Genomic DNA, 14,745 nt, shown 5'->3' with positions numbered 1-14,745 from the left:
ATTGGATGTTCATAGCAGCATTATTCATAGTATTCAAAAGGTGGAAACAACCCCAATCCATTGACCAGAAGAATGGATAAACAAAATGTGGTATATACATACAATGTAATATTGTTCAACCTTAAAAAGGAATGAAATTCTGATAACATGTTACAACATCAGTGAACCTTGCAAACATTTTGTTGAGTGAAATAAGCCAGACACAAAAGGGCAACTACTGTATGATTCCACTTAGATGTGGTACCTAGAATAAACAAATTCATAGAGACAGAAAGTAGGATAGAGATTACTAGGGACTGGGGAGATGAAGAGTTATAGTTTAATGGGTACAGAATTTCAGTTTAGGTTGATGAAGTGATCCAGGATGGAGAGTTCTGGAAATAGATCATGGTGATGATTGCGCAACATTGTGGCTATACTTAAAGCCACTGAAGTGTATGCTTAAAAATGGTTAAAATAGTAAATTTAATATTAAGTATATTTTACCACAATAAAAAAGACTACCATCAGATTCCAGAATTTTAGACAAAAAACAATTACTGAGAAACAATGTGCTTGTTTTAATTATTGTGTGTTACCTTTTACCTTGTAGCTAAGTGAACTCAGGTTTAGATACTTGTTTTAGATATGATGGATTGATAGATGGGACTGAGAAACTAGGTTCCTAACCAACATTCATTCAATATGAAGACTTACTGAGCTATATGCCAAGTAGCCTGCTAGGCACTGAGGGTTACAGTGGTAAACAAGATAAGACATAGTCCCTGGAGTCTGCTGGTTGCTAAGCTTGGACAGAAAAAAGAACAAACTTCTTATTAAGAAAAAATGGATTAAACAATCAGGTGACTTGTTTTCTCCTTAATGATTTCCTTTGTGAGGTAATTTTAAAATATCCTTTTTTTCCCTTTCAGGTTACTATGGAAACATGACCACATAAAAAGGAAGTCCATTCTGATAATTCTGATACCTGAGATGTAACTGGTCTGAAGGGTAGAACAGGGAAATTTTTAGTGCCAACCTTAATTACAATGGCTACTGATTCAGGGGAGCCAGCTAGCACAGAAGATTCTGAGAAACCTGATGGAGTTTCACTGGAAAACAGAGTTCATCAGATGGCAGCCACTTTGACAGTGGAAGCTAGACTGAAGGAAAATGACAGTACCATCTCTGCTGGGGGGGAAACTGTCGAAAGGAAGAGATTCTTCCGAAAGAGTGTTGATGACAAAGTTATTGATTCTTCCTCCAAAGATGAGAGAACGAAGGCTACAACAGAGATTCCAGGCGGAGAAAAGCTTCCTGCAAATGTGCTAAGAGGTGAAAAAGAAGTCAAATTCTCACAATGTTCAAAGGCAACTTCCGAATCCTCCAAAGATTGTCTCAAGGAGAAAAATGAGAAGGAAATGGAAGAAGAAGCGGAAATGAAGGCTGTAGCTACTTCTCCTAGTGGCAGGTTCCTGAAATTCGACATAGAGCTGGGAAGAGGAGCCTTTAAAACAGTGTATAAAGGACTGGACACTGAAACATGGGTTGAGGTTGCTTGGTGTGAGTTGCAGGTCGGTATATAATCTTCCTGGTTTTAATAAATTCCAGTTTTAGTTGACTTGGTCTTCTGAGTGATCCAGCATTAAAACGCATCCTAGATTATAATAAAATTAAGCGCTTGTCCCCCCCCCCCCACCTCCCAGAAATTGTGCCCCTTTCCTAGATCCTCTTAGGATAGTGGTTCTCAACCTTCCTAATGCCGCGACCCTTTAATACAGTCCCTCATGTTGTGGTGACCCCCAACCATAAAATTATTTTCGTTGCTACTTCATAACTGTAATTTTGCAACTGTTATGAATCGTCATGTAAATATCTGATATGCAGGATGTATTTTCATTGTTACAAATTGAACATAATTAAAGCATAGTGATTAATCACAAAAACAATATGTAATTATATATGTGTTTTGCGATGGTCTTAGGCGACCCCTGTGAAAGGGTCGTTCGACCCCCAAAGGGGTCGCAACCCACAGTTTGAGAACCGCTGTCTTAGGACCTCACGCCAGCTATTTTTTTTTCCTGTTGCTTTCCCCTCTGGTTTAAGAGGGGGAAACTCTATGGCAGTGGTTCTCAACCATGGCTGCACATTAGAATCACCTGGGAATCTTTTTAAAATCCTGATTTCTGGGCCTCATCCTCCGGAAATTCTGTTTCTTTGTTACTAATGTTGTGGCTCCACCCCATAACAAAGAAACAGAATTTCCGGAGGATGACGCCCAGAAATCAGGATTTTAAAAAGATTCCCAGGTGATTCTAATGTGCAGCCAAGGTTGAGAACCACTGCTCTATGGTGTCGTTGGGAAAATGCTCTTAATTTATTAACGTTAGGAAATTTCTGAAACTCTTAACGTCTCATTTTTAAAACTTTCACTAAATTTGTGCTTTAAAACTTGATATAATAAGTGCTTAAGACTGTGATATATTAGTCATATGTCCTGTGATACCTCCCTTTTCTCTTAACAAATTTTTGGGGGTTCGTGTACTGTTTTTTAGAACAGGAAATGCTTTTCTTGATTCCTTGAGGATTTCTATTAGTATAAACTCACACATGCCTTTGTGTTTACCTTGAAGAGGATCTCTGGAAGAAATAATCAGCAGAATTTACTGAGGTTAGTCAAATGTAATGTGCTTAGAAAGGAGAAATGAAAGCAACAGGACTGTAGTTGCATCAACTGGATACCTGGTTCCATAATAAATGTTTATGTGAACTTCTAACTAATGAATGACTACATAGGGGGTCAAGTATCATAGAAGGAGTTATAATAATAGTTTCAGACAGATGTAGGTTAAATATAAGGAAAAACCTTTGTGACTTCAGTCAGCTCAAGAGAAATGGTCAGTTTTCACAGGAGATGCTTAAAATTAACATAGAATAAAGCCAGTACTTCTAGGCAGGTGATTATTGTTCAAATTCCAGTAGTCTCTGTGCCTGTGGGTGTATCTGATTTCACCCTTTCTGAATATGCTACAGGTTGCCATTTAGATAGGTTTGAAATTTAGTGCAAGTCCCTGCATTTCTAGGAAGCTTCTTTGTTTAACACCAAGTTTCCAAACTTTGCTCTCTGTAAAAGTCAATGATTGCTTCATATGCACATTCAGGAGTTTATTGTCAGAGATTCAAATTCAGCAAGTCTGGGTGGAGTGCAAGACAACAGTTTTGGTTCTAGGTTGCAGGTTCAATCCCTAGCCCTGGGGCCCTGGTTGGGGCAGCTGTGACAGTAAATGTGTATCACTTAGGTCTCTCCATCCCTCCCTTCCACTCTTTAAAAAACCAATGGACTGGTTGAGGTGGCTGGGACAGTAGATATGTCTATCACATAGATGTATATCTATTTCTCTCTCTCTCCTCTCTCCCTCCCTTTACCTCCCTCTTTCCCCCGCCCCTCTCTCTTCCTCCCTCCCTTCCTCTCTCTGTAAAAACAGCAATGGAAAAAATATCCTGGGTGAGGATTAACAAAAACAAAACAAAAAACAAAGTGTTTTGAATGTGGGAAATCCCTTGATGACTCTTTGGAATGCAAATAACTTAGCAGTAGAGCCATTATAGTAGTTCTTGAAAAGTGTATGCAGGTATGGGGTTTGCTTGATTTTCTTCTCATCCCCTTTTTAATCCTTTAAGAATTTTATAAGGTCTGTGTCACAGTAGAAATATTAGATAATGCAAAAAAACAAACATGAAAACCACCTGAGGCCCTTGCCGGTGTTGCTCAATTGGTTGAGCATCCTCCAATGGACCCAGAGTCTGGTCAGGACATTCCCCTCCCGCCCCCCAAAAAACACCTTAAATTCTAGTGCTTTGAGGACGCTTTAAACAATTTAGTCTATCTTTCTGGACCCTTTTGCATAAATGTATATATGACTTTGTGTATTTTCTCCCCCACCAATTGGAATCAAACTATAAGTTTTTACAAAACCTTTTAAAAAACTTACCACTAGCATCTTTTCATTACCAGTAATTGTACATTTACATCATTATTTTACTACATGCCCTGATAAGTTATTTAACTAGTCCTCTATTATTGGACGTTTAGATTTTTCTCCAATGTTTTACCATTATAATTATGTTGTGATCATCCTTATATATCTATTGAATATTTTGTACATTTTAATTTCACCTCTGCATCATGACATTGGTAACGCTCATCTTGCAGTGATACTCTGTAAATGGGGGAAGTAATTTCCATTCGCTTGGTAGGCTATATAGTAAAGATAGGTCAAGTTATTTTGCAAATTGTGCACTCTAACTATGCTAAAGGATGTTTAGGTAAAAGTTGAAGAAAATATTCTAGCAGTGGGACCTGCCTCCTATCATTCGCCTGGGGAAAGATTGAAAGATCCTATAAGGCAGGGGTCCTCAAACTACGGCCCGCAGGCCACATGCAAATACAAATATTGTATTTGTTCCCGTTTTGTTTTTTTACTTCAAAATAAGATACGTGCAGTGTGCATAGGAATTTGTTCATAGTTTTTTTTAAACTATAGTCCAGCCCTCCAACGGTCTGAGGGACAGTGAAGTGGCCCCCCTGTTTAAAAAGTTTGAGGACCCCTGCTATAAGGTCTTCCTAGCAAAGCTTGTTGGAATTGCATGTTCCCAGGCCTCATTCCAGACCAATGATTCAGAATCTGCCGCTTAGTAACATCTGCAAATGATGAACAGCAGAGTTTGAAAAGCACTAAAATAAGGGACCAGTTCCAAGAACTAGCTGAATCAGAGGAGGAAATCCCCAAATACACTTAACATGAGTTTTATGTTTTAACATATACTAGAGGCCCAGTGCACAACATTCGTGCACTTGGCGGGGGGGTCCCTCAGCCCGGATTGCACCCACTCACAGTCTGGGACCCCTCGGGGGATGTCCACCTGCCAGCTTAGGGAGCAGGCCTAAGCCGGCAGGCAGACATCCCCCGAGGGGTCCTTAGAGCTGCCACAGAGGCAGGAGAGGCTCCTGCCATCGCCACTGCGTTCCCCAGCTGTGATCCCGGCTTCTGGCTGAGTGGCGCTCCCCCTGTGGGAGCGTACTGACCACCAGGGGGCAGCTCCTGCATTGAACATCTGTCCCCTTGTGGTCAGTGCATGTCATAGCAACTGGTTGTTTTGCCATTCAGCCTATTTGCATACTAGCCTTTTATTATATAGGATACTGACTCCTGGCACTCACTCCAGACTTTCCAAATCAAAATCTCCAGGAGATGGGCCCTAGGAACTTATTTTTTAAAAATATGTTTTTATTGATTTTTAGAGAGAGAGGAAGGGAGAGAGAGACAAACATTGATGAGAAACATGGATCAGCTGCCTCCTATACACCCTTACTGGGGGTGAGCGCACAACCCAGGCATGTGCCCTGACTGGGAATTGAATCTTTGACCTCTCAAGTGCATGGGATGATTCTCAACCAACTGAGCCACAGGGCCAGGGTCCAGGAACTTATTTTTAAAATGTTCCTCAGGTGCCCTAACCAGTTTGGCTCAGTGGATAGAGCGTCGGCCTGCGGACTGAAGGGTCCCAGGTTTGATTCCGGTCAAGGGCATGTACCTTGGTTGCGGGCACATACCTAGTAGGGGGCGTGCAGGAGGCAGCTGATCGATGTTTCTCTCTCATTGATGTTTCTAACTCTCTATCCCTCTCCCTTCCTTTCTGTAAAAAATCAATAAAATATATTTAAAAAAATGTTCTCCAGGTGCAATAAAGATTTAAAAAATAAATAAAAAGTTCCCTAGATAATTGGATACAAAGCCAGATTTGGGACTCTCTCATGTGCAGCAAATGTTATAAATGATATAAACTACATTTTAATTTATACAGAGAACAATTGCAATTTTCAATTATGAAAGGAATGTCAGAATGAGTGAACTTAGTTGATATAATTTTTGGGTATCATTTCATTTTCTACATATTTGGAACTAAGAAAAACTAACTTATTTAGAATATCAGAAGGATATGCGTAATGATTTTAGAGAGAGGGAAAGGGGAGGAGAGAGAGAGAGAGAGAGAGAGAGAGAGAGAGAGAGAGAAACAGAGAAACATCAATGTGCGTTGGTTGCCTTTCAGACGTGCCTAGACCAGGGATTGAACCCACAACCTAGGTATGTGCCCTGACTGGGAATTGAACCCACAACCTTTTAGTTCACAGGTCGATGCCCTCACACTGGCCAGGGCAGGGCATCGCCTTTTAATTACTTTCCTGTGTGTACTATGCAGTTTGTAATGGACGATTTCTCATATTTTTAAAAATAAAGTGTTCTTTATTATGTAATTACACAATTTTATAGAAAAACATCCCAGTTAACAGTTTAAATTATTCTAGATTCTTTCCAATCTTTGTTTATATGTGTATGTAATATAAAAAATTGGTATGTCCACTAACAACGTGATATATATATATATTCTATTTACTAACATCATTTAAATTGTAAACTATATTGCATTCACACCACCTCTTGCTTACTCTTCTCCCCTGAAATTAGGCAATTCTGTTCTTTTTAAAAATTTTTATCTTTTACATGTTTAATTTGAAATGCACAGCTCAAAAAAAAGTTTTTGTACCTTTTCTCTTGATGGCATTTCCCCTCCAATGTAGACATTTGAGCCTTGGGTACAAATTCTTAAAAGCACCAATCACACCCATTTGTTTAGACAACGTGGACTTTATGGCAGTGCAAAGGACCTAGAGAGAGATTTTACTGCTGATACTTGACTTTGAGAATGTTAAGAACAAACAAGCAAACAAACAAAAACCCTTTGATGTAAGTCTGATTTAGGATTAGGCCATAAACATCTGCACTTCAATAGTTTGTCATATTTTAGGGTTTCCATTCTTGACTTTTTATGCATTAATGGAGAAACTTTGACCTATTGTTCTTTGTAAAGAACTTGGTAAATTACTTGGTAATTCCTTGGTAAATTGGTAATTTACTGTGCGTGAGGGCTTTAAGACCTTCTTCCTGTTTAGAATACTATTTATTTTAGTTCATGATGTTGAACGACCTGGTCAGATGTTACTGAAAAGGCTGTTTAATAACTCTCAGGAGGAGTCAATCACAGATGTTTTTAATAGTTTCTTTCCTCTTCCACTGACCACTTCAGAATCAGCAGCACTCTGCTTTTACACCTGGAAACGTAACCAGGTTTTGCTTTGCTATAACTTGGAAAAATATTTCCACTAGTACATTTGTCATTTGTTTTCTTGATGGAAGTGAGTTTTCATCTAATGGGGCTATTTTCCAAATGAAGGAACATAGCTATTTGAAGATCTTTGTTATTTATGCCTAAAATGTATTTGAATGTGCTTCACTTTGGGGTCACGTGTGATTGTGTGCTTCTCAGGGTAATTAAACAGGCCTCCTTTAAGTAGCATCTAACAAATAGACATCAAAAAGTCTACCTGTAGTCTCTGAACTCAAGCAAAATGTCACTGAAAAAAGATATTAAAATAAAAGACACAATCGACTTTAGCAGGATGACATGTTGAGTGAGCCTTCTCATACACGTTCATTATAGTAGCGAATATATTCAAAGCAATGCAATGGAAATAACAGTTTAAAAGTCCATACCCCTTTACTGAAAGCTTGTATCAAAATTGTGGAGCCCTGACTGGGTGGCTCAGTTGGTTGGAGCATAGTCCTGTACACCAAAAGTTTTTGGGTTCGATTCCCTGTCAGGGCACATGCCTGGGTTGTGGGCTTGATCCCCAGTGTGGGGCGTGCAAGAGGCACCCGCCCAATCAATGATTCTCTCTCATCATTGATGTTTCTATCTCTCACTCTCTCCCTTCCTCTGTGAAATCAATAAAAAAATATTTTTAAAAAGTAAAAATCAAAGGCAGATGCTTTCATAAAATGACAGGTTGAGAGCAGCAGGAGACAGACAGACTTGGTCTGTGAAATATTCATTTTCCCAGTTTTGTCAAAGGGTTAGTTTTGAGCTATCTGCTTGATAGATAACAAATTGATACATGTATTAAGCTGAATAATTGCACCTGAAAGATGTCTGTGTCCTAATCCCTGGAACCTTTGAATATGTTACCTTACAATGCAAAAAGGAATTTGCAGAGGCAGTTAAATTAAAGATCTTGGTAGATTTTCCTGGATTATCTGGGTTGGTCCCGTGTAATAACAAGGGTCCTTATAAGAGAGTAGGAAGGGTGGCCATAGTCAGAAGGAGATCTCATGATGGAAGTGATGCAATTGTTGGAAGTAGGCAATGAGCCGAGGAATGTGGGCAACCTCTAAAAGCTGGAAAAGGCAAGGAAACAGATTCATTCTTCCCTAAGGCATCCAGTGGGAATGCAGCCTTGCCAACAACTTGACTTTAGTGAGATTCATTTTAGACTTCTGATCTACACAACTGGAAGGTAATACATTTGTGTTGTTTTAAGCATCCGAATTTGTGGTAATTTGTTACAACAGCCATAGGAAATGAATACAATATACACCGCGGCCATTCATTCATTTGTTCATTCATTCATCAAATAAATATTTAGTGTCTATAATGTACCAAGACTGTGCTAAGTGCTAGAGGCATAATGGAGAAAACCAGACACAGGCCCCATTTTTATAAAGTATAAGTAGAGGGAGTTTATAATCGGTACGAAGAAGATTTGGAGATTGGAATTAGTGAAAATCAGATGAAAGGGCTGTTAAAATATAGGTTTGTTTGATGGAAATGGTAGGGTTGGGAGTAGCAGACAACAGGATACCACTCCATTACTACTTGGTTTTCTCTCTTTTTTTTTTTTATATTTTATTGATTTTTTACAGAGAGGAAGGGAGAGAGATAGAGAGTCAGAAACATCGATGAGAGAGAAACATCGACCAGCCGCCTCCTGCACATCTCCCACTGGGGATGTGCCCGCAACCCAGGTACATGCCCTTGACCGGAATCGAATCCGGGACCCCCCAGTCCGCAGGCCGACGCTCTATCCACTGAGCCAAACCGGTTTCGGCTGGTTTTCTCTTTTTAATTTTTTATTCTGAGATAATTTGCTACTAACAGAGGAGTTGCAAAGATAGTCTAGAACAGTGATGGCGAACCTATGACAAATGAACTCATTTTTTTGGTTGATTTTTCTTTGTTAAATGGCATTTAAATATATAAAATAAATATCAAAAATATAAATCTTTGTTTGACTATGGTTGCAAATATCAAAAAAATTTCTTTATGTGACACGGCACCAGCGTTAAGTTAGGGTTTTTCAAAATGCTGACATGCCGAGCTCAAAAGGTTCACCATCACTGGTCTAGAAAGTTCCAGTATGCCCTTCATTCAGTTTTCTCAGTTTTCCCTTACGTTAATATCTTAACCAGAGACTGAAGAAATTATTGTTAGTACAATACTTTTAACTAAAGTTAGGAATTACTTGGATTTCACCAGTTTTTCCACTGATGACCTTTTGCAATGCTGTGATTCAATCCAGGATCCCACATTGCTTTTATTTTTAAATATATTTTTACTGATTTTGAAGAGGAAGGAAAAGGGAGAGAGAGATGGAAACATAAATGATGAGAGAGAATCATTGGTTGGCTGCCTCCTGCACACCCCATGCTAGGGATCGAGCCCGCAACCTGGGCATGTGCCCTGACTGAGAATAGAACCTCCTGGTTCATAACCATGCCAGCTGGACCCACATTGCATTTAGTTATGTCTCCTTGTCTCTTCCAAGATGTAGTAGTTCTTTAGTCTTTCCTTGTGTTTCATGATCTTGAGCTTTTGAAGAGTATTGTTCAGTTATTTTGTAGAATGTCCCTTAATTTGGGTTTGTCTTATGGTTTCTCATGATTACATAGATACAGGCTATGAATTTTGGCATGGATACCACAAGAGTGGTAATGCCATTCTCTGCATTATAGTAAGGGGTATATGATGTTGACTTGGATTACTGGTGATGATAACCTTGATCACTTGGGTAGGGTAGCATATGATAGGTTTTCTATACTATTAAATACATATTTTTATATTAATATGTTGGGGGTAGATACTTTGAGACTATGCAGAGATCTGTTTCTCCTCAAACTTTCCTGCATTGTTTTGGCACTCATTGGTGTATTTTCCCTCTAGTGAGTATTACTGTGGTGTTATAATGCTGATTTTCTATTTTCCACATTCCTTTTACATTTTTTTAAAATATATTTTATTGATTTTTTACAGAGAGGAAGGGAGAGAGACAGAGTCAGAAACATCGATGAGAGAGAAACATCGATCAGCTGCCTCCTGCACATCTCCCACTGGGGATGTGCCCACAACCCAGGTACATGCCCTTGACCGGAATCGAACCTGGGACCTTTCAGTCTGCAAGCCGACGCTCTATCCACTGAGCCAAACCGGCTTCGGCTCCTTTTACATTTATTAATTGGAATTACCTCTTAGTTTTATGTGATCTCTTCCTAAATATGTTGAATTTCTGAAAACCCCCCAAATTGGGGAATTTGTGGTTGAGTAATTTTAATATATCTTAAGTTATTAAGATACTTTCCTTTTCTCATATATAGCCAGACTCTATTATATGCTGATTTCTTGATTAATTCTTTGGTGTTACCATTTACAAATTGCCATTGGCCTTGTGTATGTTTATTTCATTTTGCTGTAGTTTTGGGGTACTACTCCGTCTCTCCATGGAAAGTGGCTTGGGAGTGAGGTATCTGCAGTCCTTGCTGTGAATATTGTTTCTGAGAGGCAGAGTGATGACCTGGAAAGTGCTTGGGTTTCAGAATACGGCAGACCTGGTTCCAATGTTGCCTGTTCCTGTTAGGTACCGTGGGCAAGCTAAGCTACCTAACATTTTGAAGCCTTAGTTTTTCACTTAAAAATAACTAATATTTCTGATACACAAAAATAATAAAGAATAACACAATGGAGCTTGTGTACTTACTACTCAGCTTGAGAAACAAAATCTTGGAAGGTTAGAGATAATGCTTATAAAGCATGTGATACATATCTGAGTGTTCATTAAATGATAGTGATAAAATACTGAGCAATGTTCCAGGCTAGTCATTGATAGACTACTTTGTAAAGTGAGCAGTGTTTTTATGTTTTTGTTTTTAATATATTTTATTGATTTTTTTACAGAGAGGAAGGGAGAAGGAGAGGGATAGAGAGTTAGAAATATCGATGAGAGAGAAACATCGATACAGCTGCCTCCTGCACACTCCCTACTGGGGATGTGCCCGCAACCAAGGTACATGCCCTTGACCGGAATCGAACCTGGGACCCTTCAGTCCGCAGGCCAATGCTCTATCCACTGAGCCAAACTGGTCAGGGCAAGTGAGCAGTGTTTTGAAGCCTTCATAGTGTTCATCCTTATTTGAACAAGTTCTTTTATAGTATAGTTTTTAGGATATGTTGATTTCTTCCTCCTCACGTTTGCAGAAACAGATCCATGTACCCTCTGACCTGGTTCTGTACTTCATTGCTGGTGTTTGCATTAAGAGACATAGCTGATAAGGCCAGCGTTTACCTTTTGGAAATGAAATGCTTCTTATCTTGAGTAAATACATATGCAGGTTACTCATGTTGGTATTGTGCCTTGCCCCAGGAAAGGTTTTGTGTACATTTTAAGCATGCCATATATTATGATAGATTAAGTGTTTAGTTAACATTCATAGAAGGACAGTAATTCTTTTTAAAGTAGTGTTGGAGTAGTTGAAATCTATTCGGTGAATTTGTATTTGACCTCTTATTATATTTATCAGCCATATAAATTAATATGTATAACACTAAAACATTGTTATTTGATGCTTTTGGGGGGGTGACCTTACCTAGAGACAGTAAGATTAAAGGATCATTTTTGTAGACTGTAATTTTCCTGGCTTCTGACTATGTCAACTCCGTTACCTATCAGTGATCTCTAGTTTGCCATTTGTGGGTCATCATTCCTTTCTTGTGTAAGAACTCTAATTGGTAAGGTGTGAAAGTTACTGATTAATACAATAGTGTGTGTGTGTGTGTGTGTGTAAAGGAGAATAATTATAGTAGCTGAAAGCTCTCCTCTGGATTTCGGTGCGAATTTGACAGGTTTACTTTCAACTCTGAATTAGAATGGACCTTTGAAGACCTTGGCCATACCTTTTTCTTTTTTTTCTTTTTTTTTAATATATTTTTTATTGATTTTTTACAGAGAGGAAGGGAGAGAGATAGAGAGTTAGAAACATCGATGAGAGAGAAACATCGATCAGCTGCCTCCCGCACATCTCCCACTGGGGATGTGCCCGCAACCCAGGCACATGCCCCCGACCGGAATCGAACCTGGGACCCCTCAGTCCGCAAGCCGACGCTCTATCCACTGAGCCAAACCGGTTCTGGCAGCCATACCTTTTTAAAAAATATTTTTAAATTGATTTTTAGAGAGAGGAAGGGAGACACAGAGAGAGAAACATCGATGTGAGAGCAGAAAATGAACACCCCCTACCTAGGATCAAGCCCATAACCCGGGCACATGCCATGACTGGAAATCGAACTGGCAACCTCTCCTTGCATGGGAGGATGCCCAACCAACTGAGCTACACTGGCCAGGGTTTGGCCATACCTTTTTAGTGGAATTTTATCTTTAGCAATATGTCTGAGACAGCAGTTATAACTTTGTAAAGTTGTTTACTCTGAATGCTGACTACTTTTAATCCATAGGATCAAAGGATAAAGTGAAGTATGTAGCTTATCTTGGCACATGACTTGTGCTTGCTAATTTCATCAGAGGGCATCAAAATTAATTCATTATTCTTCAGAGCAGATCTGCTGACCTATCACAATGGAAAGACTTCTAGCTAATTATAGGGACATTTAGGACTTATTCGTCATCTTGGGTTAGACAGAAAATCATAAACACTTGTTTTTAGATATCTTCTAAGTTTAGCATTTCTTACTTTTGTTCTTTGAGTTCCTTAACTCTTTTTAAGCCCTTTTTACAGAAATACAATTGAAATATAATATTGATATGTAATAGCTTAAAGTGTACAGTGTATTGACATGATACATTTATCTATTGTAGTATGATTGCCACCATAGCATTAGCTAGTACCTCCATCATGTCACATAATTATCATTTTACTAAAGGCCTAATGCACGAAATTTGTGCAAGAGTAGGCCTTCCTTCCCCCCGGCTGCTGGCACCGGCTTCCCTCTGGTACCCGGGACCCAGGCTTCCCTTCAGCCACCGGCAGGCACCTTGCATCCCCGGCTTCATCCAGAAGGTCATCCTGAAGGATGTCTGGTCTAATTATCATATTACACTTTTATTATTATAGATTATGTTGACAACAGTTAAGATTTAGTCTCTTACAACTTTATTTTAAGAATATTTAAGGAAGCCCTAACTGGTTTGGCTCAGTGGATAGAGCGTCGGCCTGCGGACTCAAGGGTCGCAGGTTCGATTCCGGTCGGGGGCATGTACCTTGGTTGCGGGTACATCCCCAGTAGGGAGTGTGCAGGAAGCAGCTGATTGATGTTTCTCTCTCATTGATGTTTCTAACTATCCCTCTCCCTTCTTCTCTGTAAAAAATCAATAAAATATATTTTAAAAAATATTTAAGGAACTCGTATAGTATTTGTCTATGTCTGTCTTACTTATCTCACTTAGCATGCCTTCAGGATCTATCCCTATTGTTACAAATGGCAGGATTTCCTTATTTCTTTTGCAGCAATAATAATTTTATTTATTTTTCCAGTTTTATTGAGATGTAAGTGACATAACAATGTATAAGTTAAAAGTGTACAACGATTTGATATCTACACTAATAAAAGACAAACATGCAAATTGACCATACCTTTGCTATGCCTTAAGCCATGCCCACCAGCCAATCAGAGTGACTATATGCAAATTAACCCAACCAAGATGGCAGCCTGCAGCCACGGAGCTGGAGCAAGCAGGAGGCTTGGTTGCCCCAGTGATGGAGGAAGCCAAGCTTCCCGCCTGCCGCGGCGGCTCTAAGTTCCACTCAAGGCAACAAAGTTTCAATTATGGAAGATAAATAAACCCCAGATACCTGCTTTCAGCTGGCCGTGGCCACAGAGCTGGAGCAAGCAGGAGGCTTGGATTGCCCCTGGCGATGGAGGAAGCCAAGCTTCCTGCCCGCACTGGCCGGCTCTGAGCTCCACTCAAGGCTACAAAGTTTCAATTATAGAAGGTAAATAAATCCCAGAATAAAAAGAAAAAGAAAAAAGGAGAGGCTGGGAGCTTCCGTCGCCAGGGGGCTTGGCCAGCCTGAAAACGGCCCTCAGCCCCTCACCCAGACTGGCCAGACACCCCAGTGGGGACCTCCACCCTGAAGGGGGTGTGGCCAGCCATCAGCCCCTCACCCAGGCTGGTCAAACCTCCATGGGGTGAGGGCCCCCACGGGGGGGGGCTTGACCAGGCTGGCCAGGCACCACAGCAGGACCCCCACCCTGATCCGGGACACCCTTCAGGGCAAACCAGCCGGCCCCCACCTGTGCACCAGGCCTCTATCCTATATAATAAAAAGGTAATATGCAGAACGACTGGGAATGACTGGCCACTGTGACACACACTGACCACCAGGGGGCAGATGCTCAAATGCAGGAGCTGTCCCCTGGTGGTCAGTGCACTCCCACAGGGGGAGCTCTGCTCAGCCACAGGCCTGGCTGATGGCTGCCAGCACAGCGGTGGTGGTGGGAGCCTCTCCCACCTCCTCAGCAGCACTAAGGATGTCCGACTGCAGCTTGGGTCTGCTCCCTGCTGGTAAGTGGACATCCCCCGAG

At 40.3% G+C, this 14,745-nt stretch overlaps 1 protein-coding gene across 1 annotated transcript in view; it reads left to right on the top strand.

Annotated features, from left to right (window-relative positions):
• The window catches only part of WNK3 (WNK lysine deficient protein kinase 3), a 110,710-nt gene that overhangs the window by 23,033 nt on the left and 72,932 nt on the right, over window positions 1-14,745 (top strand). Inside the window, exon 2 of the mRNA XM_036305621.1 lies at window positions 912-1,553. Coding sequence (XP_036161514.1) covers window positions 1,029-1,553 — 525 coding nt within the window. The 5' untranslated portion in view covers window positions 912-1,028. The remainder of the gene's footprint in view (window positions 1-911; window positions 1,554-14,745) is intronic.

The sequence above is a fragment of the Myotis myotis genome, unplaced genomic scaffold (assembly GCF_014108235.1).
Source record: "Myotis myotis isolate mMyoMyo1 unplaced genomic scaffold, mMyoMyo1.p scaffold_m19_p_4, whole genome shotgun sequence".
Taxonomy (NCBI): Eukaryota; Metazoa; Chordata; class Mammalia; order Chiroptera; family Vespertilionidae; genus Myotis; species Myotis myotis.
This window is presented reverse-complemented; position numbering and strand designations above follow the sequence as displayed.